This window comes from Xiphophorus couchianus, chromosome 1, assembly GCF_001444195.1.
Source record: "Xiphophorus couchianus chromosome 1, X_couchianus-1.0, whole genome shotgun sequence".
NCBI classification, from domain to species: Eukaryota; Metazoa; Chordata; class Actinopteri; order Cyprinodontiformes; family Poeciliidae; genus Xiphophorus; species Xiphophorus couchianus.
Window position 1 is genome coordinate 6310092 of NC_040228.1, and position 26302 is coordinate 6336393.

At 42.8% G+C, this 26302-nt stretch overlaps 2 protein-coding genes across 10 annotated transcripts in view; one reads left to right on the plus strand and one right to left on the minus strand.

Annotated features, from left to right (window-relative positions):
- The window catches only part of bcas2 (BCAS2 pre-mRNA processing factor), a 624479-nt gene that overhangs the window by 56851 nt on the left and 541326 nt on the right, over positions 1 to 26302 (plus strand). The window lies entirely within an intron of this gene.
- Positions 1 to 26302, minus strand: part of prkcz (protein kinase C, zeta) — a 106317-nt gene that overhangs the window by 3791 nt on the left and 76224 nt on the right. For all 9 annotated transcript variants that reach the window (XM_028013001.1, XM_028012994.1, XM_028012985.1 and 6 more), the window contains 3 exons: positions 21110 to 21189; positions 20847 to 20936; positions 8555 to 8670 (listed from right to left, as the gene is read on the minus strand). In XM_028013001.1, the coding sequence (XP_027868802.1) occupies positions 8555 to 8670; positions 20847 to 20936; positions 21110 to 21189 (286 nt within the window). The remainder of the gene's footprint in view (positions 1 to 8554; positions 8671 to 20846; positions 20937 to 21109; positions 21190 to 26302) is intronic.

The following is a 26302-nucleotide window of genomic DNA, read 5'->3' on the forward strand; positions in this document are numbered from 1 at the left end:
GTTGTTTATTACTTTTATCCCAGCAGCTTATTGACTCTACGTCATCATAATGGGGAGTTTTCCCTCATTGCTGCTCATCCCGTCAGGACTGTAGACAGATCTTCGTTTCACTGTTACAAACTGCAATCCCATTCGGGATTCCCCGAACCAAAGGAGAAGCCAAACTGGTTTGAACTCGACAGCCAGGACTTCACAATGGCGCTTGATTTGCGGCGCAGGTGTTAACGGGACAAGCCGCTCGTCTTTGTTGTCTCTCGGCACCTGTGTGCGGTCCGAGCCTGTACCTGCTCTGCTGCGCCTGAATGGGGCCCGTTCTTTCAGCTCGCTGCGGAACAAAAGCCACGCGTTTCCTCCTCGGGCAGCAAAACAAAAAGCAATAATTTGTTTTGTTTTGTCTTCTTGTTTATTTTCCTGAGAATATTTCTGCTAACAACAAAAGGACAATGGAAAAGGTAAATGAAGTGGGACCCCCATGCAGAGAGAGTGAGGAAGTAGCAGAGTATAAAATAAATGGACTCCCTTAGCAACGCTGCTGCTTTCTTCTTCTGTAGCAACAGGGTGTTTACTCATCTGGGGGTCGAAGGAGAGACCAAACCCAAAAAGGAGGCCTCCTGCTAGAAAGGCCGGGAGGCTTTCTCCCTGCAGACACTGAGCGGGTCTGCAGGGACCCCTTGGGCTTTGAAGTTAAAACAAAAGGTGCGCTGAGTGGTCCACCAGGTGGGTGGGAGTCTCCCGTTAAGGGCCACCAGCGGCGTCCAACAGGTTGCCCGTCCCACCCACACGGAGCACCGGGACAAGGGAATAAAACACTACAGTGTCTTTCCTCGAGTGTGCCGAGCGGAATATTGATGAAGCAAATATTTTTCTTCCGTCTGATCTCGTGTGAAGTGCCGCGAGCGTAGGAGGAGGTCAACCAGCGAGACAACAATTGGGATTTGGAACACGGAGGACTTTCTGAAAGGCGGAGAGACGGAGCAACAGAGAGGGACACACAGCGGAGAGGAGACGCTCTGGGAGGGGACCAAAACAAATATTCTTCTCTTCCGGGCCAGGAGGAGCTGAAAGCATTACCAGATGCAGAGAGAGGAGCGCGCTGAGGGAGGAGGAGGACCAGGGAGGCTGGACGCCACTCAAACCAACACGGTACGACGTGAACTCAGAGTGACCGCGGGACAGACTGTGGCACGGAGGCGAGCACAATCACGAGTCTGAGTAGTTCTACCAAAAACTACCAGAAGATTCGCTTCCTAGAGTCGCAAAACGGCTCATTTGAGGTGGTTTTATTTAAGATGTTAACAACAAAGGCCATGTCTAATAAAGAAAAGGTCAGATTTTATGGTTTAGACTATTCTCTGGATCTTTACTAATGATGGGAAGACAGACGTTTTTCCTGCCACGATGTTAACACCTCATTACAAAAAACGACCTCTGCAGGATTTTTCCCCAGAGAGAAAAGAATCCACAGTACTTCCACATGTTGGACTTTTCACTGCATCCGCCTGTGTTCTCTCAGTGACGAGGGATTGCTGAGTCAAAGTGAAACAGAGTGATGCAGGGGAACAGTTTTTAATGGTCCTGAACAGAAGGAACAGTTCAACCCGGTTAGGAACAGTCGGGAATGGTTTGGGACGGTTTGGGACAACAGTAATGGTTCAGAACGGTTCAGACCAGTCAGGAACAGCTGAACAGGTTCAGAACAGTTTGGAACAATTCAGAACGGCTCATAATGGTTCGGAAAGGTTTCGAATGGCTGGGAATAGTTCAGAAGGGTTTGTACTGGTTCAGAACGGATCGGAACGGATCGGAACGGTTCGGAGCGATTCGGAACAGTTCAGAACCCCGTAGTACCCGTCAGGAGGACAGCGGGGCCAGCCTGCTCTCTAAAACATGGACTGCAGCTCGTTTCGACGGGAAGACAAATTAATCTATCAGCACAAATCATTCAGATTGAGGCCTAGACTTTTACTAGGCCACTGCAGCACAGGTTTTAATTTTGTCCAATCTATTGTAGATTTGCTGGGGGCGGAGGGGGGTGGACTCTAACACCCAGCCAGCTATCTGAGGCCTGTAGAGTCTGATCTAGTTTCTCTGAGCACTGCCTGTTCTCAACCTGCTGTTAAAATATCACCTCATAAGTTTTCCTTCTAAAGAACTGTGTTCATTGAATAAACCTCCTCTGGTTGATGGCAGCAACAGTTGTTTCTTTAGGATCGCTGCTCACGCGTCTCCTACTTGACATTGTGTTCACACACGCCCGCACACACAGAGCGTACTGCTGCTCCAGAGCAGCAAACTGCCCACATCCCTGCTGTTGCTCAGGCCTTCTCACTCGCTGATGATTCAGCAAGAAAATCAATTCCATATTATTAGCAGCAAGTGCTCTCTGCTTTCTCTCTTACCTCTGTGGAAGCAGTAAAGGTGACCCATCGGCAGTAATGGATCAATATATTACAAAAGGTAGCAGTTTCTCAAATGCTCCAATCATTAGACTTCACGTTGTTTGTTGGATTCAGATCATAAAAGCCAGCAATAAGCTCAGACATGGATCAGCATTGGGTTACGCAATCTGAGAACGACATCCAAGAGGAACAGTAGGAGATTTACCGCCACCCCCAGCCGTACATATGGATCCGTCAGGAAACCCAGAGGAACATTCCTGCTGATGAAACCTTCGACTAGAGTTGGCCAAGCTGAACATGTTGACCAACTCCTGGACTGCGGAGCAAAACTTTTCACAGACGAGTTCCTGTTGATAGTAAAACGGTATGAACACAACAGGCTCCTAAAGACTCTGTTGGGACTTCTTGAGGCGAGAACAGACTGTAACATGCTGCAAAATGAGAAGAATGGATGGATGGGAGGAGGGGGGTAACTGGGTAGACTGGTCATCAGTGAGCAGTGATGACCCTCACTACAGCTGGTTGTCACACACACCACCTGGACCAGGGACAGAGGACACAAAATGTGCTTTCCTGGGCAGTAGCTGAGACAGCCATTTTCTCCCAGACAGAGCTGGCACAAAGACCCCACCGCCACCTCCCCCACCCCCAGCAATGCAGGAGTGGGCCCCCAGCAATCCTGGCTTTTAATGTAGCAATGTAAATCTCTAACATGGAGGGCTTACACTCCTCTCTCCCCACACAGCTTTCACGTTTCTTTCTTCTTGTGCCAAGCCCGTCATGAGTGGGAGCGAGAGGAGACTGAAGTGCTTTTTGCATCACCCCCTCCTAGCGGGAGTGGGCGATGCCAGCCCCTCTCCTTGGTAACAGAGGGAAGAGAAAGGGAAGGGGAGACAAAGTGCGAGACGCAGGCAAAGATGCGTGGGTCTTTCTTTTATTTTCTCCTTTTTTTTGTTGTTAATTTGCCTTTCATACGCAGGAGAGCAGAGAGGGATTCTGGGGGATGTGAGGAGCGGAGCTCATGTTACTCCATCAAACAGTCTCCACCTGAAACGGTGCTGCAAGCCACCTTGTCCTGCACCGTCTTCTGATGCGTTGTTTGAGGCCGAGCTAATGTCTCCACTCCTGAACCAACAGGCGTTCCACACCCACAAACCCACAGGTCTGTGACAGACTCTCCTCCTCATCACACCCTGTCACAACGAGGGGCGGAGCTTCGGCGCCACCCCGCTGCAGCTTTTTTAATGAGCTCTGAAGTCTGACAAGCAAAGCGGCACCTTCAGACTGAAGGAGTCACGGCGTGACATTAGTTCAGTGCCACCTCGCAGGACCGGGGGAAGTTCATGTTGCTCCAGCTGAAGGGGAATATAATGAGGATCCAGGACGGGCGGGTGGTGGCAGCACGGCACGGGGTGATTTTACAGGTCACATATCTGAGCCGTGATATTCATATCTCAAATATGATGCTGCGAGACTTAAACAGACCTAAATACTGAAACTGAAAATAATCTGGCATCAATCTGCACGCCTATAGTTTTCCTATGAAGAGAAGACAAACAGCAGAAATCGGCAATAATCTGATCAGCCTACAGACGGCTGCAGAGTCCTCCTCTCCTTGGTAATAGCAGACTTTCAGTTAGCGCTAGGGTTTACTCGATTCAAAATACTTTACTGGATCAAAAGAGTCATGGTTTAAAGACTCATTGTAGATGGCGATGTTAACCCAGGACTTCTTATTTTTTCCTGTAGAAAGCACGCCTGGCTCAGTCTGACGATGAAGGGTCTGCTCTGTGCTCATCCCGTGTGTGGCGACACATGGCTGTGCTCACGTTTCTCCCCGCTGTCGCCGTGTGCATGCTCAGGAGGACAGACTTAGAAAACTAACATACATCTGGATCTGGATGTCTTTGTTTAGAACTGCATCAGATTTGACTGTAGAATTCAATCTCAATTTAAATCATATGAATTTAATTAGCTTCAAGTTGGATCAGTTTTTTTTTTTACAAGGCCTCAACATGTTCATTGTGAATCAACACTCTAAACAGTAGATGAGTAATAAAAAGTTCAAAGAGCAACCGATATGAGATGATTAAGTTCAGACACGTTTGATTAGTCTGAGTGCAGCGCATGCGTTGTTGATGCTGTTTCTTCCATCCTGCTCTGCAGTTCTTCTCCAGCTCCACTAGGTTGGATGGAGGTGTCAGTCAGCCAAGTTCACTCCTCTCCAGAGATGTTCAGTCAGATTTCAATCTGGGCTCTGCCTGCTTCATTTCAGCCATGCATCTTGGGGTTGTTGTCCCGACCCGTTGTCTCAGACTGAGGTCAGAATGCTGCAGCAGGTTTTCGTTCTGGGTGTCTCTGCTGCATTGTTGCGTTCATTTTCCTCTCTGTCCTGGCTAGTCTGCCACTTCCCCAGCATGATTCTAACACCACCATGCCTCACTGTAGGGATGGTAATGAACTGGAGATGAGCTCTACCTGGTTTCCTTTGCACCAAAGAGCTCAGCCTTTGCCTTATCAGACCAGAGCATCCGGTTCCTCCTGGTCAGAGTCCTTCAGGCACCTTTAGGTAAACTCCAGATTTCTGCCTCAAGACGATGCATTCTCAAAGTTCTACAGACTGCTCCTACGATTTAATGTTCAGTGTTTGACCTCTGACTTGCTGTCACCTTACAAAGACAGGTGTATGCCTTTCTAAATCAAGTCCAATCAGCTGAATTTCAGTGGAAACAGCACAAAGTGAAGCTTCATGGCAAAGGGTGTGAATACTTACCTAATTGATCTACACATTTTAATCTCAAAAACCTTTTCCACATTGTCATAACGGGGTATTTGTGTCTAGAATCCTGAGGAAAGAGTTTGATTGGAAACCTTTTTTGAATAAGGCTGGAGCATAAAACGTGGAAAAAGTGAAGTGCTGTGAATACTTTCCAAATGACCCGCATCCGAGAGTTTGAACTAACGATGTTAAATGCACTTGCAGTCTCGTTAAAAAACGGAACTGGCCCTTTAGTTTTGTGTTGCTAGGAAGGTCACGTTTGGGGCCGTCGGACTCTTAGCCCGCAGACGCGACCTGGATGGTAGCTGGATGCAACATGTGTTTACCCCATACTGAGTTTCACTGAATTTAAAAAGTCAAATGGTCACAGCTGAGAGAAATTAGCAGCTAAACAGTTTTCTGGATCGTCAAGAATTTCAAGGCGAAGTTCAGCTGGATTGGAGATCTGGAGAAAGCAAAGGGGGGAGAGCCACAAGGGGTCCTGGTTTGTTGCCGACAGCAACGCATACAGATCCAGCCCAAGGCGTGGAGATTCTTCTCATCCCACTTCTACCCAACAACCACAAATAGAGGGGATGAAAACATCCACCTAGTGCAACTTGGTCCAGCAACCCAGACGCGATGTGGTGATGATCTGCTGATGTTTCTCAGAACCTCGAGCAGAAAATCAGAACAGAGACAAATTGGAAACGAGGCCAGAAAGTCCTGTTGGTAAGAACCCGGTGGAGCACCAGGAGGCAGAAGACTGGGATCAGCTCTGAGATAAGAACAAGTCCAAGAGTCAAAAACCTCAACAGGTTCTAGAACCGCTGCAGTCCAGTTCTTTCTAGATGTTCACAGTCCTATAGAATATGCTTCAACAACACAGAGTTTCATTCCTGTTTAATATTAAACTGTCAAGCCTTATTAAAATGTCCATTTCTTCCAGTTTATGAGAGGACTGTTTTTTAAAGTGTATTATACACAGCGGGTATTGAATTTTCAGTACGTCTGTTTTTGAGCAGCTGCTCTGTTCAGAGATTGATGAAAAAAAAAAAAACAGTCCAATAAATGCTTTGCAGGAGAAGTTTAAATGCTGGAGCCTGAACAATCAATCCTGCATGGATTTATAGAAAAATCTTGTCTAACAAAAGCCTGGTATCTATTGACAGGCCTTATTAAAGGCGTATGGAAGCTGTTTCTAATGGCACGGAGGAAAACAGGCCGAGCTTGTGTCTTCGTGCTGCGTCTGCAGACGATCCCCAGCAGCAGAGCGCGACTCATCTCTGTTGTCGTGCCAGATATCCTCAGCCTCTTTTCTCTCGAAAAGTCAAATCTTAAACAAGAGCTCCTGTCAGGCCCTAAAAGCTCCATGCTGGTGTTAATCAAGACAATGTCCCTGATGGATAAAGACATCAGCCTGGGAACCCCGTGGGGGATGTTTTGCTGTATTTGATGAGAAAGTCCTGTGGGAAGACGGAACAGCATGCAGCGCTGGCGTGAAGGTAGGATGGGGAGGGGCTTCTCCATGTTCACCATGGATGGAGGGAACAATTTCCCCCCTACCACCACCTCCCGTTAAGCCCCCTCCTTCTCCCTCCCAGACTCACTGTATGTATGCTGTCGTTAACAGAAGGTATTCATCATCTTTATTCATGTCTAAAGGGGTACGTTTTACCCAACAGGACCACTGTGACATGTCCAGATGATGTGCTGCAGCAATACGTGTTGCTATGGTAACAATGATGTGGAGTTTCACAGTGAGACCTGAATAAATGTGGATTCCATCCATCCATCCATCCATCCATCCATCCATCCATCCATCCATCCATCCATCAAAACTGACCACTAAACCAGAGAAAACAGTTGGTAAAAGAAAATGCTCTGGTGGGATTCCAGAACATGAGCCTACCGGTTTAACTGAGGAGAATTGTCCAGGATGAGTTAGTGGAAGATGGCGTCTCTGATCTACCACCAGTGTTGCCTTGTGTTTGAATGAGAATGTTCCTGAAGGAGCTACTGCCTCCATCAATCCTTTACTTTGCCCTTTTTTAGAAGAAACTCCTGGATTGGTGCTCCTGTGTTTTTAAAGTTTGTGCTCAAACCCCAGTTGATATCACGGTATTGTCACATGCATGCTCACCATTGCTGTAAAGTAAACCACTGAATGAAACTGACTGCCCACAGTAGCTGCATGCTGCATGAGGAGGGATTGCTGCGATGTAATTTGAGGTATTTTCTTAGATGGAATTTTTAAAGCAATAACTGCCTCAACTTGACTGCTTATCGAACTAAAATTAAATAGAAACATTTCTAAGTGACTTCATATATGTTTATATCATTGGACTTATTTGATTACATACTTCTGCACATGAACTGTTTCTATCTGCCTTGCAAAGTGCCTTAAGATGCCATTTTTTGTGAATCGGCACCATATAAATAAAGTGAACTGAAGTCTTCCTGGTATCAGTAAATGGTGCTTTGATTGGGAGTGACTGAAAGATATAAACCGAATAACTTCTTTATGCAGATAAGAGTAAACATCCATCAATCTGTTGCTGTGTGGACCTATTAATCCCCCTCTCTCACACTAATTGTATCTATAGACTATAAAATTATTAAAACAGACATATTCTTCTGAATTGTTTCTGCCCCCCCAGCTCTGTTGGTACAGTGTGTGAGCTCTGGCTGAAGCAGAGGAATGAAGCAACTGCTAACCGCCTTCGAATACATTCGAAGCCGCCTGTCAGCTGCTTTATATTGTGAATATATTGACTGACATGCTTAAACAAAATCCATCATTTATTTCAGACAAAAACTGACTTAATTCTCCTTTTAAAAAAAAGTCTCCTATCAAACAAGTTGTCCTACTGGGCTGCTATCCAGCCAAACATTCATTCCTTTCTGACAGCTAAAGCAGGAAAATATGTAAAAGAGAGCATTTTGATGAAGAATTTAGTCATATTAAAATTCTGTTATTTAGTTAAAGTGACCAGGAGAAAAATGTATGAAAATAAATGGCCCGAATGGCACAATCAATATGGTAACTGCAGCACTTGACCTTTATTTTTCCAATTGCATTACATACAAGCATGACAAATTAATGCAAAATAGTTCATGAAGGGACAGTGGGTAAAACTGAACTCATTCATTATTTTAGCAGGGGATTTATGAGGATTTTTTCCCCACTTTACTAAACCTACTTTTTATCTTTACACAGATTATCTTAGTCAGAGAGTAACATCCGTTAGATGACAGATAACATTTCACTGCAACACATTGCAAAGAACAAATACGTAAGGGGAGCAAATACTTTTTCACAACGCTGGACGGCATTAATTAGAACTACAAACACTTCATATGAGCAGAGAAGAAGCAGAGAAGAAACAGTACTCACTCATCGTCTGGTGTTAGCTGCACTGGTTCGTTGGTAAACTGCGTGTCAAAATTTTCCAAGCCGTACTCATCAGAGATTTGAGGTTTGAAGGGCGCCGTCATCTCCTTCTTTTCCAGCTGAAGAAAAACAAACCCATTAACGTGCGTCATCACCGTGTGCCACAACAATTTTTCTCTTCAGAACTACGGAGCGGAGGCCAAGGAGAGAAGAACAAACAGCCTGTGTCAAAACACAGCTAATGACCATGTTGATTTGTTCCTAATACGCTGTTTGTTTTTGGGCTTCCTCACTTTTTTCCTGTGCTGCCGTTTTTTTAACGTTTTCAGTCGCGTTTCAGAGACTGGCGACGTGTCGGAAGGAGGAGGAAATAGAGGAGGAGATTATCCGTCTCATGTTACACAACATAGTAACAGTTTTAACAAGTATAAATCCCCAAATGTGAGGTCTTTATCTGGCTTTGTGTGAGATTTATATTAGCATATAAATCTTACAATTTATAAATTCCCATAAATTCATACTTGGAGACCGTATCAATGGTCCTATATTCATACTTAATAGCTACGAAGGTCTGTCACACTTTTACATTCTCATTAGGAAAAGATATTGTAACCTATATTGTAACCTCTTTCTGTATTTCAATACGACCAAGTGTTCAGGGAATTATGGGTAAATTTAGTCCCTGTGTCACATTCACACAGTGGACTGAGCTGCTGTTGTTTTCCTTCAGAAAACTACTACAGCAGATATACCACTGCTGGACAGGATGTGAAGGATTTCTTCCCCCCTTTTTCTACACACTCAATCCTAGTTAATCTTCTGTTTGCATAGTGCTGATATACTGTAGTCACAGAAATATTTATCCTTCATTTCTCTCATCAGAACTCATTGTGTTTTTTCCCACCTTGGAAGTTTTGTGACAGATTGTCCTGGCCCTCTGCTGATAAAGCAGAGACTCAAAGCCTCTGTGTGATTGTGAACTTCTATTAAAAAAAAAAAAGAGAGTGGAAGCGTTACTGTTGCCGCATCTGCGGTGAACACATGTTTTGTGTTTGACCCGAGGAAAGGAAAATACCCTCGTACATGTTAGGTGGTTAAGCAAACGCCGAGCCCAAATATAAATACTGTACTGTTCGGTCCACCCGGTCCTTTCAACACGCTCAGATGTGCTGCAGTGAAAACGGGGGGGGGGGGGGGGGGGTTCTTTTTGCGGCAGTGACGGCAAGAGGATAGAAAAACAACAAAATGCTGAATGTAGAGGCAGCAGAATAATTGAGCTGGAGTGATTCAGCTGGGAGAATTTTTGTCTGCTGTGTTTCCATGGTTTCACATCAGTAACTCACCCTTTTCAATTTGAGGCTGAGGACATTTTCCTAGAACACAAACAGGTACAATGTTTCCTTCTTCATGCGTTTTGTGAGGGTTTGTTAAGTCTTAGCAGGCGGACTAAACCCGACCGGACGACTGAACATTGGTTTTAGCTTATTTTGGTAATGATCGAGTGGGGGGGGGGGTTGTCTTATCTGATCAGTTAATGCGCACTGCACGTTCTTTAAAAAGAACGTCCAGAAGATTACACATTGATCATATCAAAAAGCACAAAATAATCTTTGTGGTGCTAAATTCAGCAAGCGAATCATGGCTCACTGTTGCAAATAACCATAAAGTCTGTGCACATCACAGCAGAAGGGTGCAACAGATTCAGGTCATCTGTGCAAACCTCAATTCAACAAGGCCAAAAGCAGAAAGCATAGCTGGATGTTCTTCAAGCCCTGGGGCAACACTTGACAGGAAGTGGTTGGTTAATACATGGACATGGATCGAGTTAAGCTGGGAGCGCACTGCGAGCCAACAGTTACCCCCCGCATCCACAAACAGAACCCAGGACCGAACTGAATACAAGAACTACTAAGTCCTCTGGACACCAGCTCCTCACAGAGGGACAGAAAAACTGCAGACTTGGACACATTAGTCAAAGCACCATGCAGTCTGCACCTGTTCACTGTCGCCACATGCTTGCTCAGTAGGAAGAATGACTTTGTCCAATGGGCTGGGCTTCTTTACAAACATTACTTTGATTACTCTTGTGTTGCATTTAAAATATGATTAGATGGTCTGTGACTCAGTCCTATTTCTCTATATCAGCCATGAGCTCCAGTTCAGATCTGGGTCCAGCTGCCACCCAGAAAATTGGACAAAGTATTTTGCACATCTGATCTTACAAAACTTGGTGTTATAAGAATCCAAGCTTCACAGAAGCCACGACTCATTGAAAGAGAAGTGAAAAGGTCAGTCTTTTTGTGATTTCTCTTGTTTGTCCCACTTAGGCCTGTAGTTGAGTGAGAGGCCTGAACACAGCAGCACACTGCAACGCTGCCCATCAACTACAAACCGACGTGCAAAGCTTTCCCCACACAAACATAATTGGAAATGGTGTAAAAAGAAGTTGATATAGGAGTTCAACATACAGTAAGTATGCCAACAGAGATAGGAGATATTGAATGTTTTTATAACATTCAATGTGTACTTTACTAATAGGGGTTTCCAGAGAAAGTCCTACTAGTTTATGTAAAGCACTTTGAACCGCCTTGTTCCTGAAAATGTGCTACATAAACAACAGCAAAGATCTTCCGGTGAACGAGACAGACTTTCTCTAGCTGCTTGTGCCAAGTCACTTCCAGTTATCCCTTGTTGTGGGATGAGTTAAAGACTTGAGCAAGACTCAAGTCTGTAGGGCACAAGTCTAAGTTAGGTGTGTAATCTTATTTTTGCGACTTAAGTGTGACTCATGTCAGAGTCTAAAGCTTGAGTCACCATCTCTGCTGAATCCTAATATAAACCCCTGGTGCTGATAAAGCTGTTGTTTTGTTTGAACACGATCTGTGCTGTTGAACTGTCACTATACAGAGACTCTGCGCTGCAGATGAAGTCATTCCCACTTCACTGTTACTGACAGCAGTAGTGCAGAGAGACCAACTGTTCTGTCATTAAAACGACGGGTGGCAAATAAAGGTAGGGGGCACAAAGGGTTGTCATATTCTACAGCAGGCACAAACAAACATCTCTAGAATGGTATGGAAATAACTTTATAGGTTTATGTTTATTTTAATTATGTTTATTTAATTAAAGGCAACTGAGCAGATGCTTTTTGTGTGTGTGTCTCTCAGCTCCAGGCCAAGTCATCAGAAGGCAGTTTGTACTAGTTAGCACACATGTGGGTTAATGGGTAGCTCTTTCTGATTTAATAAAGTTTTTAATGGGCCGGACTGAAATCAACATCATCAGCAAGCATAATGTAGTTGGTACCAATGTGCCTCAGATCGTCATCGTCTGGTGGCACAAATGTAATATAATAATCGTAATTATGCTGTCAATTTAATCATCTGAAAAATAATCATTTACGTTTATTTTTACCTCCAAATTTGTCGTTTAGTGAGGGTGGATTCCTCCCTCAAAGTCTACCATCCCGTTACACTTCTATGTGGTTATCATGGGCTACATCATGGTGGCCCATGATGGAAAAACTCACTAAATCTGATGAATAGGCCTGAATAGCATTCTAAATTTCATGTAAGTGTTAATTTCTACTAATGCTGACTAACCTTTTTATAACACGAGTGATACCTTCCACCCAGCCCCCATGCACGCACGCACGCACGCACGCACGCACGCACGCACACACACACACACACACACACACACACACACACACACACACACACACACACACACACACACACACACACACACACACACACACACACACACACACCAAAGAACCAGTTAAGATTATAGCACAAATCTGTGACTTCAAATTACAGCTCAGACTCGCCTCTCATAGACGGACATTATGGGTACGTTATATATTTTTTGAATGCATAGAGTCTGTTAAGTATTTCGGTTCTTAACTTGTGTCCCTGATGAAAAAAATATATATATGTAGTATAGGCAAAAAGTGTGAAAATTGTGTATTATTTGGAAGGGGTATCATACCAAACTATTATCTAGACTTGAGGCATGTATCTTTTTTTTGAAGATTATGCCTAGGCTTTGCTACCCTGAGATGGAGCAGAAGATGGTCTGGCCCCTAGACTATAGATATTATAAGTCTTAGGGAAACATTTTTAGTTGTTTTTTTTTTTTCCTCATACATAGTGTTTATTTTAACTACACCAATTTGGTTAAAAACACATTTCTGGTGTAAACAACCAGGAGAAGGTTTTTTAAAAAATATTTTTGTATTAAAAGCAAAGTTTGCAGCTACAGTGCACTGTGGGTTGATTCGCCCTGTTGCTAATGAAAGGACTACCTCTGGCACACACAAGGACGCCAGAGGTAGTCCTTTGCCGGTCAAACATGTTTTTAGACTTTATATTGCTTATATTGCATTTTCAGTTGCTCTCTAGCAACTGAAAATGCTGGATAGTGTTTCCCCACCATTCATCCAGGTCCAGCTCTGGACATCTTGCACAGAACCCAGCCTAGTTAAGCAGCCGTCTAGCTTCGTCTGATTTTATTTTTCAGATCCTCACAGAAAATATTGTAAGTGCAACCTGTTTTTGTTCAGGAATGGAGGGCTGATCATAAAAGATTGGATTTGGGGTTTTTGACAGGCTGCTCAAGCTAAAAATACACTGAGACAATATTTAATCTAAGAATGGAAATTAAGTATATAAAAGTAGAAAACCAGAAAAGTTGGAACAATTTGGAGAGAACTGTAAATAGAGCTTGTAATGATCCCTCTGGTCACCAGCTGATCTCTTGGTGGGTCTTGGTGGATTGACCTCACTATTCCAGTTTCTCCCTGAGGATCCAAAGGGCCAGCACTCTGAATGTACTTCTACAGGGATGACACTGACTGCTCGGACCTACTCCAATTCAAATCAACCAAATTCTTCAAAAAGACAAAACAAAAAAACAACAAACCTTGATGGTCTCAGGAATAAAGCCTCGACACAGACAGGGCTATGGTAGTTTCATTTAATACCGTTTTAATCTTAAAACTAATCAGTTTGTGGCCCTCCTCTTAAAAACAAAATCCTCCTTATTTTAGCTGAGCAATGTTAGGTAATCTGTTTAATCCTGTGAGTTCCAGCAGAGCTTTGGATTGTGGTTTCAATACACCGGCTCAAATGATTTTCTAAAGAAGCAGAAAAAACTCTCACCACCTTGTTCTTGTTCCTCTTTCTGTCCTCCTTTTATTTGTTAATTTCTTTTTCAGCTTCTACCTACGCTCCTGTCAGTTCCCTCCACTCCCTCTCGTATCCTGTCCTCAGCCTCCTCCTCTCTGCTCATGTCTGCCTCGCTTGTTTTCAATTCTTTAATCTCTCCACCTCCCTTTCCTCTCCTCCCAGTCTCTCTGATGTGTTGTCAGGCAGGCGGGAGCAGGAAGGTGCTAATGGCCCAGCGCATGCAACACACAACCCCAGCATGTCGCTGGGCCCAGAGCTGCACTGAAAGCACTGAAGAGTCCATCAGGCTCCACACACACACCAGACACGCTCAGAAGACAACAGCCACCGTGAGGGTGCAGGCGTGTGTGTGTGTGTGTGTGTTCCAAAAGCATTGATGCAACAGTTGGCTCAATCTAAGGCAGGTGACTCAGAACACACTACAGTTTACTCTACAGCATCAATGAATCAGACGCCCTGAGTGGTGCTTTAGTACATCTCCACATGAAGGAGTTTAACACAAGAGAGAGAGAGTGAAAGAGAGAGAGGGAACTTGTACATGCTACATACAAAGTCTAAAAACATGTTTGACCAACAAAGGAAAATCTTTTTTGTGAAGTAAGGACATTTTCCTAGTTCTCACACTATGCTGTGCTCCACTTTTAGCTTTACAGATTTGGTGTGAACAACGTTTTGGTTGATGATACGCAAATGGGGTAAGTGGGTTAGGCATAAATGCAGTTAATGTACTGAAATTAATGGAAGTCAATAAAAATTCGTCGACAGGAGTAGAAGAGCATGTGTGCAGGGGTGGGCGGGTGTGTGTGTGTGTGTTTTCTTACTGCAGTCAGGGGAGTGAAATCTCTTTAAAATATCAGAAAAACATATTTTGTTGTTTGATGGAAATCTTTATGTGTCAAATAAAACATTCCTTGCACCTCAGCATGTTCACGTCCACTATTGGGGCGGATATCGAAATTCAATAACAGATCCTGAAATGGAGCCTACTCCTTTGTTTTCCAAAGTAGAAATGCCATTTTTGGGGTGGAAGTGCTACGTTTAGCCTTGTCTGGGTTAATGCTGTTTAACGATGTCTCGGCAGCATGTTCATCCCGCTTCCTGCTCAGATCTGCTCTCAGTGCCACTGAGAAATACCATCCAGCTTATGAGTCTTTACTCCGAGCTCATCACCCTGACAGTGCTCTGGCAGTTAGGAACGCTGCGTTTGGAGGGGGAATAACAGCGAGCGGCAGCTAAATGATGTTTCAAACGTGTCATCGTTTCACAGAGAACAGCCGCCGCCCCCTCAGGAAATGTCTGACGAATATTAATATGTGTTAACAGCAGACGTGGCGTGCCAAGCCTGCCAGGTATGGAGACGGACACGGGTTCTTGGTTTAAGGCCACAAAGTGTCGCTTCTCTTCTTCTCCCAGCTTTGTCAACCTGCTTCCCACTGCAGTGTGTGGGTGTGTTGGTGCTGGACTGAGGGGGACTCCCATGAACCAGAACTAAGGCACAACTCATTAAGACACAAACAATCAATTTTCTGTTTTTATTACCTGCTGCTCTGCTTTATTGTCTCACAGGAACACTGAAGCAATGAAGTTGGAGAAAGAGGCTGAGTTATTCCTGAACACAGAGCTGGTCATGTATTGTGTTCTTTAGCTTTTTTACACAGTCCTGCACTAAAGTTGGACTTAATCCCAAATCCTTTCAAGCAGCCAGACGTTTAAAGTCCTGCAGGTTTTCTGCTTTTTGCTGGTCTAAGTTCTGGTTATATTAAGACTGCACAATATCCATTTTTTTCAGGTGATATTTTTAGCTCAATCACTGTTGAACTACAATAGGTGAGGTAGAAAAGCTGATGTTAGCTCTGGTTAAAAGAGGCACATTTCATGATCCTGAAAATCCCTGGAAATCCCCCCAGTGGAAAAATCAAACCTGCTGCTGCTCTCTACCCAAACTTCAGAGTCATTCCTGCAGCTAACATCTGCACAGCAAACAGCTGCAGTGCTCATCTAATGTTCCAACATGAAACTAAAAATAAACAAGGCGACCTTAAATGCTCCTTTGGAAATTTGGATTCGGAATCTCCAATGACTTGACACTGTTTAGCAAGCAAAGTAATGACGCATAGAAACACTGACATAAGACTCAAGATGTCTTCTGACCACAGTCATATTGAATCGACAAAAGATTCCTGAAAAGGTTCATGCTTTGAATGCAGCTGTTTTCCATCACTTGTCAGTTGGCCAACAGACATGTAACGATACCAAGATCAGCTTTTTTTTAATTGCTGTATTTCTGTTAGGTGACCTTGTGTGTGCTAACGGGCGTCTTTAAATGAAATGTACTACTATTATTAGGGCTGGGTTTTTAACTTGTTCATTTGGATTAGTTAATTAAATCGATTTCAACATGTTAAAAATGTTGAAGCAATCAATCGCTTTTCTATTTTTTTGGTCATACATAGGCCCCTGTATTATAATATGTTGCGTGTTTCTGGTGTTTCTGGTTTCTGGTGTTTCTGGTGCACAAGCTACAGCCACGCAAGCCACACAACGGAAATGGATGACAGAACTGCCTCTCTTGCAGCCCCGTTTGTTTCTGCTTCAAAAACGATGTGAAGCAGAATTGAATACTGGAAAACACTAGTGCTGTGTTCAAAATGTACAAAATTGGGCAGGTCGCCACAGTTATTCAAGCCTCAAATAGCATTTCAATTGCTAAACATGCTTCAGCAGCACAGATGTCCCCAACGCCAATGTCAGCATCCACAGTCCGTCCGTTTGTCTATCCATCTTCTTCCGCTTATCCGGAGTTGGGACATATGGGTAGCAGCCTAAGTAAGGAGGCCCGGACTTCATTCTTCCCAGCCACTTGGGCCAGCTTCTCCAGGGGAATGCGGAAACATAGTCCCTCCAGCGTGTCCTGGGTTTTCCTCTGGATCTCCACATTTCTATAGACGCTCCATGAACAATCAGGGCTTCCTGAAACACCAGAACGATGAAAGGCCAGAATAGCACCTTGCTCCACTCTGGTGATTGAAGAACCTTGAGATTAAAAAGCTATAAATATCTTTGCTGTGGAGCTCATGTTTCTATTTATTCAACCACTTGGCAACTAAAAGGGGTTTTGAATTGAAAATGTTTATTTTCTCTATATATCATTTGATTAAAATGTGATCATTTAACTTAAACGGATTCAAAAATTAATACATTTGTTTCTGAGTTTGTCGTTTTTAAATTATAAAGGTCTATTTTGCTGGCATATAATTTTTTTATGAAAACGCAATTAATTTTGATGATTTAATAATAGACCCTGCGATTAACTCGATTAAACATTTTTGATCCGAGTCCCACCACAAATTACTACCGAACTGAAGTATGCTGATGGAGGTAATCAAATACATTAAACTTGCCCTCCATCAAACAAAATGGGCTCCCAAAAACAAAAACTGAAATGTTACTTGAACTGCAACTGCTGTAATCAAACGCATTCAGCCTTAAACGTGGAGATAAATTCAGCTCCACACTTACAGGCCAATGTATGGCATGCAGAAATGGTTTGCTAACACAAACAGGAAATTAGCCAATCACATTACAGGATCCTTCCTGCATTTGACATCCAGATATGGTGAATATGAATGCGGCAAGACGTTGGTGATGGTGGAACCAAATGCACAAAAGCAGCAGCAGCAGAGAGTGGAGTTGAAAGTTTCATAAAAAGATGATAAACAAAAACTTGAAACAAGATCTAACAGGAGGAACCAGCAAGGAGGAACTGAGGCTGAGTAGTAAATATACTGGGGATTTTCATTACTAGAATAAGGAGCAGATGGCCGACTAGAAGCAGGTTGCAGGTGTGAGGGGAGAGAGCAGACGGCAGGCTGAGGACAGAGAGAGAGAAAATGGCATGGGGGCGAGCGAGAGTACATAAGAGACTAGGAAATGACTACAACACGAAAGAATAACTAGACATAAGGGGCATAATTAAACTAGACAAGGAATAACTAGAAACGAGAAATAAACATCATAAACTAGAATCACTAGGAAAGGACTGAACTAAAGTAAAACAGACACAAGACTGATCTAAACAAAGAAAGAGGCTAAGTAATACAGAATAATAAACAAATCTCAAAACAACCCAGAATCCCAACAAAATGGGCATTTTAAGAGACTTTGGTTGTTGGTGTAAGACTGGATGGTACTGGGATTTTTCCCAGCCACCATTTCCCAGGTTTACCGAAAAAGAAGGAGAAAATATTGCATCCATTGAGCAGTTGAGTGGATAAAACGTTATTGTTGCTGTCAGGGGGAGAGGAGAATGATTCTAGATGCCAGAAAGGCAACAGCAGTTCCAATGAAGAGGTAATGTAAGCAGAACACCGTCTTTGATCACAAACCTTGAAGCTTGGGCAACAGCAGCAGAAAACAGGAAACTAAGGCTACTATTAACACGGCTCATTGACTTTCAACAGTACCAGATTGGAAAAAAAAAACATTTCCTGGTTCAGTCTCTGTTTGAGCAGCAGAGGTACACCGTGGACAGACCACCGGTTCAGCTGACTCTACGCCTCAAAGAATTAAGTAGGATCTGAACGGGAAAGGGCTCTAAAACCGAACCAGCTCAATGTACCTCATAAAGAGGCAGGTGAACATAGATTTCCATCCTGTGTGTTAATTTCACGAAGCTAGACACATGGGGCCCACAGATGACTTCATGTCACAATCACAAGAAACATGTGCAGTTCATCTAATAACTCATTACACATGCTTCCAACTCAAATCAGTCTTGAGCTTTCAGATAGAGATCAGTTCGACTGTAATGGTTGTTTATGACATTCCATTTCCAGACACATCCACTGAACCAAGCTCAATTATTTTATTTAGTAGACCCCGGTTATTGCAGGTAGAATTCACAAATACTTCAGACGCCCCTCTGAAAATGAAATATTTAGATATTTATGCATACTTACTGAAGAAACCTTTGACTACTCAACCCTGAATAGGCGGGGGTCCACTGGACTGAATTCTGTGCATTTGTATATTTAATTGACACCATTTTTCTCAAATCATGATAAACATACATTAAGATGAGAATTATTCTAAAAACCCACACGATTTTAAAAAAGAATCTGATCTGCCACTGTTTTTATCCTTTTATTGTGTGAATAAAAAGTAAAGTGCAGTACAAATGTTTCAGAATGAATAAGTGAGTACGTGTGTGATTAATGATTCCCTTTTATTTGCCTTGTGTTGCTTCACCCGGGGGGAACACATGCTGCAGGAGTCTACGCAGTGTTCAGAACTACATCAGTTATTTCTAACACAACTCTCCCCTCCTCCCCACACACACACACACACCCCCAGATCATCAACAGGAGGGTGTGTTCTGTGTGTTGTTTAATGCCTTCATATGTACAGTAGAGCCAGAGACCGGAGCCTGATGAAGGCGCTTCAGAATGCATAATGACAGCTGCGTGCTCTGCCGCGCTGAGCTGACTCACATTAAATGTGGGCGTGCAGCCTTTTGTTGATTTTCAGATGTGTTTTAAGTGAAATGTCAGGGCGAGGAGTCAGAGCACAGATCATGCGTGAGCAGCTGTCTGTCAGGAAGCAACACGCAGTCATGATGCTCCGACGGTGACAGGAAAACGTGGAGTACAGCCTTTTCTAAATGGGAATCAGAGATAATTCGAAGGTTATTCCCAGGGTTTTTCTTATATTCCCACACAAGCTTTATTCAAAAAGGTTGTCCTAAATCAAGTGGATGGGGGTTTAAATTGGTCTTCTAAACATCAGAAAGCATCAAAGTTAGTGTTCGTGGAGTACGGGTGCGCTGATGTGAAAATGTTGGCCGAGGTTGATGTTTAATTTTGAACATTGCTGTTTTGGGCGATAACCGATATTTACCGAACTATTTCACTAACCTTTGGGTCCCATGTGGAAAAACAAGCACACCGCTGACTGCATCACTGCTTCTGTTAAAACGCCCCACAATTCTGCACTGCGTCACTAACTTCACTTGGACTTATTACAGTAGGGCGCCATGTTGTATCTTACAGTCTCACCTCTCACACTGAGCCGTTTGATATGGCTGATTATCAAGATTTGATGAAGGGGCTCAGACAGAGCGACACAGCTCCAAATTTCTAAATCATCCAGGGTGTCCCAGGGCTTCAAGTGAACCACAGAGCAAACATAAAATCTGGGAAGCCAAGACCATTTTTGTTCAGACCTGTTTCATTAAATTATTATTATTATTATTATTATTATTATTATTGTGAGCCACCATTCAAAAGTAATATCTGATTTTCATTGGTAATTTTTTTTGTATTCCCCTTTTGATTATCATTGTTATCAATTTCAAGTTATTTAAGTGGCTACTGTGGGCTTCAGTTATTAGCAGAGGATTACCAACAAATGTTTTACACCTGTGTATATTACAATAAAATGAAACGGCATCAAAAGGTTTCTGTATTTTAAAGATGCAATACAAAAAGTGAAACTAGTGCAGATTCCTTACACACATGGTAATATATTTGGTAACACTTCATTTGAAGCGCTGTGCATATGACTGACATGGCACTGTCATAAACATGACATAACACCTGTCGTGAACATGCAGGTGTCTTCATGTCATTTACCGAATGATAGTTCAAGTCAAGAGCCATAAATATTTACAAAGACTCCTTCATATTCATGACAGGTGTTATGTCATGTTTATGACAGTGCCATGTCAGCACACTCCTTCAAATAAAGGGCTACAATATATTTCAATAGTTGGTTTTTATTCATCTTGATAACTGTGGCTTATCTCTAATAGAAATCCCAAATTTTGGGTCTAAGAAGATTTTAATATTTTATAATACAAATAAGGAAAAGTTAACTTCCCTATGAAGTTAACTTAGGGACTATGATTTTATATACCTGCTAATACACCTTTTGATGATATTCTAATTTCTTGAAAAGCACTTGAAAGTGGCTTTCTCTTCAGGCTCAATTTCAATGAAACGAATGTTCACATTTCGACAGTTTAGAGTTCAAATTTAGGTTGGATGTTTTACTTGGAAAATGCAACGATATAAAAGAAAAAAACCTCTCAGTGATTTAGTTCTTACCTGGTCCCAGTCTATATTGCGGAAAAACGTGTGTGACTTGATATCTGTGAAGCCTGTTTGGACCTGGCAACCAAGGCGCTCCTTGGGATCCTGTAGGGATGAGACATTGGTCAGCGTCATGCTTACAGACATACTGCAAGTACGTAGTGAATGCCCGCTCCATCTTTTCCTGCACCGTGGCTGTTTCACGACTGGATGCCGAATGTATTGTTCCACGTTAAATAACTGGATGACCGGAGGTGACGGGTGTGGACGGCTCTCACCTTGTTTAGAAAGCCCTTCAGCACGCTGGCAGCTTTCACTGACAGAGACCTCGGGATGCGAATGGGCTTCTCGAGGATAACTGTCGACAAAAAGGAAGGACGGCCACAGGAGAAGAGAAAGAAGACAGAGACAATGAAAGGGCAGTCATGAGTTGGGAGAAGGATGATTCAACCTGCCTGTGGGCGGCCATGTCTGCTGAGTGGGAGTCGGAGGAAGGGAGGACACGCAGTGAACGCTGCTCTGTTTTCTGCATCACGTTCCATGCTCCACTAATAACCTTGGAACTCACACAAATGAGAAGAGCTTGAAAACAGATTTTTCTTTCACCTTAAAACCTCACTTCAAGGATGTCCAAAGCATTCATGCTGAATTTCTGTTCAAGGTAATGTGATCAGAGTGTGTTTTTCACTCATGATTCAGAATTACACACTGAAAAGTGGCTCTGTGTGCTGTTTACACACTTCAAACCGCAGCTACTAACTTCTCTGCTTTAGATCTTTCTGGAATCGTGCCACTCCTGGTGGCAGCATGTAGGAGTTTCTCTCTTAGCTCTGATTTGTTCTTTCTCAAGACTTTAGTTCAGATTTTGTTTTGGTTGTTTGTTTTTTTGATGCATGTTAGGACAATTAATCGCTCTGGTTCTGAGAGCTGCCCAGAGGGAAGAATTTTTACTTTTTTATATTAAAACAGTTGCCATCGCCCCAAAACTCAGAGAGGTAGAAAAAGGAGGCTTTGTGGATGCAGAGCAGAACAGAGAGAAGGAAGTTCATCATAGTAGGCAATGATCACACCCAGACTCCAACAGCTCTCTGCCCAAACAACCAGGGAGAGAAGGAGCAGCAACAGCAAATGAAATACTGAGCTGTTAGCCTGTAATTGCAGCCAGGAAATTGTCATAATCCTTCCTGCCTACAGCATGGACTCTTTGACCATACTTGGACGATAGGAGTTACAATGACATTTAATTTAACATTTAGATAGATATTTTTCATAAGTATTTTTGAATTGAGAGGCTGAGAGATTTAGACAAATGGCACACAGGTCAAGGAACAGTTGAAAATTGACTAGATTAGTCAAAGATTAGTTTCAATCTTGAGCGAGGGAGGTTCTGTGTCTGTTTTACTTTGAGGGAACATGGTTCACCATGTCCACCGTGGTCTGTATAAAAAATGAGCCACAATATGCGATGGGAAAATTACATCTTGTATACAAAGCATGATCCTGGTCACTTACCACTGTGTAGCAGGTTCTTTGGAAAAGCAAAAAGAACATTACATGCTTTTGCAGTAGTTAAATAAGAAGGCAACATCATGGTTCACAATTGGTTTCTGTATTTCTTAGGGTGTAAAGCACTTTGAACTGCCTTTGAATTGGGTTCAGTGCTCATCATAAAATATTATTGCAAATATTTTATTATTTTAAATACTATGTACAGTAAAACAACATAATTATTCAAGAACATTTTTATAATGTACCTATATCCTATGGGGTAATTTGCTCATTTTTAGATTTCTTAAATTCTCCCCTCTTGTTCCTGCTTTGACATAAATTTCTGGTTGATTATCAGAATAACTCCAATGTTCACCAGTCTCTGAGTATCTTAGCTCTGGGGATGGCATGTGCTGCACCAACAGCCACAGCACACCCATGGCACCGGCGCCATCTCGGTGCCATATGGTGGGTGGCTCTTCTAGTGAAAGAGTTGGTTTCCGTTGGCAGGCGTTCGCCCAGGAACCTGCTGATCAGCCACAGAAAAACCACCAGGAGGATGGTACTGGTGGCAGATGCTAGCTGTGGCGCCGCGCTATAAGCTCCTGACGGTCACAGCTGAGACAAAGTGCGTCACACTGTAGTATGGAGGAATTTCTGCTGCTGCGGACAGTGCGAGGAAGGGAGGAGGAGGTGATGGGGTTGCGCTATGTAAGGAGACCATATGGCTCGAGGAAACACAAACACAAATAGAAGCAGAGAAATTCTCCACAATGATGAAGTGTGATGACACCTACAGCTCGATTTCTGCTGAGCTCTCGCTCTTTAGCACGCTGTTGCAACAAAGTTCAAAAGATAGTCGGATCTGTGTTAGCCATATCTTTTTTTATCCAAAACCCTGTGATTGTATTAATGTTGAAACATCCAATAATGATTGTCAATAAGCAAATGAAACATGTCTCTTCAGGTCTCTTTAGACAGAGCTGCTACAGAGAGGTACCAAAAAACAACTATTGAGGTGAACAACTAAGCCCAGTTTATAAGTTTTAACATGAAGTTTTAAACTGAAGTTTTAACATGAAGAAAACGGTAAGAAAAAAAAACACGCACACACGAACCACAAAGTAGGGATGCAAACAATTGATTGACTTATGATTAATTTTTGTTTAATGGCTTAATATATATATTTTTCCTTTTGATTAACTAATAACATGAGCTTACACTTTCTTTCAGTGTTGTAGCACATAAGAGGGAACCACTGGTCATCCTTAAGCCGGAACCAATTGTAAGAGAAATAAACATGGCGGAACCATCCGAGAATAGGAAGGAGAAATGCTCCAAACAGAGTCCGCTGTCGGATGCTAATTGCACTTGAAGCGGTTCTGTTCTGAAATCTAAACAAACTCCGTAAGCTAAGTTACCACCTTAACTTACAGAGTGAAGGTGATCTGCGTTTATTCAGCTGATACTCAAGACAGACAGCACTGTCAACTTCTCAATCAAAAGTTATCGATGTGCCACGAAGGCGAGAATGATGCAGAAAAAGTTTAGCACAGTTGATTTTGAGGGATGTTGTGAGTGAGAGCGCTTCATGGAGCCACGTTTTAACATTCCTTCAGGAGCAAGTAAAACTGCCTGCTTAAAGGTACCCTAAACAAGAGGGAAGCTGAATTGGAAGCTGGATTAACAACACAAAGGGACTAATAAAGTATTTTAGAACTGAATAAATTGAAGTGAATCTTGACAAACAGCAGGTGGGATGAACATGTTGGTTTCTGCTCAGAATGCACATCTGCAAACATCCGACTGGCTGAGAGAATTACTGAATGCTGACATGCTGCTCCCGGAAAACTTGAACGTCTTGTTAGAGTGAAGCCACAGTTTAGTTTCCTTCTTATTAGAGCCAAGTGTGTGTTGTTGCAACAGCTCTGTGTAAATAAATGAGTTGGGCCAGTCTTTTAAAACCACATCAGTTTTATTTGATTGAGAAAATCCCCAAAACCTCACTCAAGAAATCTGACTACTTCACTTCCCATCCTTCAGTCCATGTCTTAAGAAGGTAGTGAAATGTTGTATTAAAAGACTAATCCTTTAGTTTATGACGCAAATATTTCAGTGACATAAATGGTTACTTCCATGTGGTCAGTTAAACCTGGCATTTTAGTAACTGGAGCTCATTTGTTCCCTGGATCGACTGATCCTCCGCTTAGATACGTCCAGCTTCTGATGCACACTGATGACATCAACCAAACGCTGATTCAACTCCCTCAGCTGTTGCCCAAGTTGAGTCTTTCCTGCACAGATGGAAGCCTCCATCTTGGAACAAAGCTAACCTGCTGTGGTAAGCAGGGCTGCAGCCATTCTGCAGTTGAATGAACATAGATGCTATCCATAGATCGATACACAGTTTTCTTGATGCTCAGGCCAGATTAGGTCATCATGTAAAGACCTACATGATCTCCTGGGCTTGATTTCTGACAGGTGCAAGAAATTAGTAACATCCTTCAGTTTGTATTTAACTTTTGATCCGTTGTGCACACCTACTTTCCATACCCCACATACTCCAGTGAGGTAGTCTTCCAGCACTCAACAGCATCTAAGGGAAACTTACTCCACTACACAGGTATACAAGTAGTAGCAAACTTGTTCAGGGGACAACTGACAGATATATTTAGTTTTCTAGTTCTTGCGTACCTCTCCCCATATAGCCCAAATCATAAACTGCGTCTGCATGCACGTTTTCAGAAAACGTTTAAGAAATTGTTTTATTGTCTCAAACCAAACCTGTCTGAAGATTCTCAGTTTTCCAGGTTTTTGTATTCAGAAAGGTTTAAAGGTTTTGTCTAAAATCTTAAATTAATGTCCCCCTCCATTCATTTAATATGGAACTTGTGGGACGAGGCGGCAGTCGCTTGTCCTCATCCAGCCAAGCAACCGCCATAATTTGTGCATGTGAAATTTTGAGCTTGTGCACATAGATGTGCACGAGCGGGCTGACAAAGCAACACAAGAAAGTTGAAAAATGTTCAACTTTTGTTGGTGTCTGCTGTCGTTCGTCGCTCCCCTTGTGTCAAGCCCGTTGTGCTGTGAACTACGTAACCCTCAGCAGGAGAGAAGCTTTTAGGTCGAAATAGGTAGATTGATTAATCTGCTTTATGTACTGCTAACACGTTAAAATCTTCAGATTGATAGCATGCCTTAACGCATAAACATTAATTATAAAGTGAATTATGGCATTGGATCACTCTGTGTCATGTTGTATTATATTGTATTAGATGTCATTGATTTTTATTATCCTACTGTGACTGTTGCGTTAGTTAGCTTTGGTCCTTACAGAATAAAACAGTGCAGGTCTAAAGAACTGCAAAAACCTCGACAAAAACCTCCCTAGCAACTCCTGGAATTTCTCCAAATGTGTCCTTATAAAAATAAAATTGTGACAAACACTGAAGCATTTCCTGCTCAGAACCCTGGATCCATCACCAACATTTCGTCACTGAAGCGACAGAAGAGAGTTCTGTGATTTCAGGTGGCTCAGGATAATGATCTGGCTCCATTTCTGCTCGATGAAAAGTCCATCAGCTGCCAAATGAAGCAAACGCATGAAGGAAACACTCCACTGGTCCTCACATGCAACCGAGTCCCATTTGTTATAGAGGCCATGATGTACTGCCAAATCCTCCAGGGCTCTTGTGGGGCAGGACTTCGTACTGAGGATGTGTTTTTAGCCAACGTCATTCCGAGTTCAAGCGTTTACACTGAGAGATCGAATAATTGCACCTCTTTTAAAGATTTATGTGATAACATGAACTGTTATGGTATTTGAAGAACACAGTTTACAGTCACAGACTCCATCCAGTTACACTGACGCAGCAGAAACTGATCAGGAGTGGCTTTCCAAATGTTCGTTGCTCGCCTGGATAGCGGATAGTGTCTCTGTAGCTGTTCATCGTGTTAGTCCAGACCTACGTTATGTTACTGGC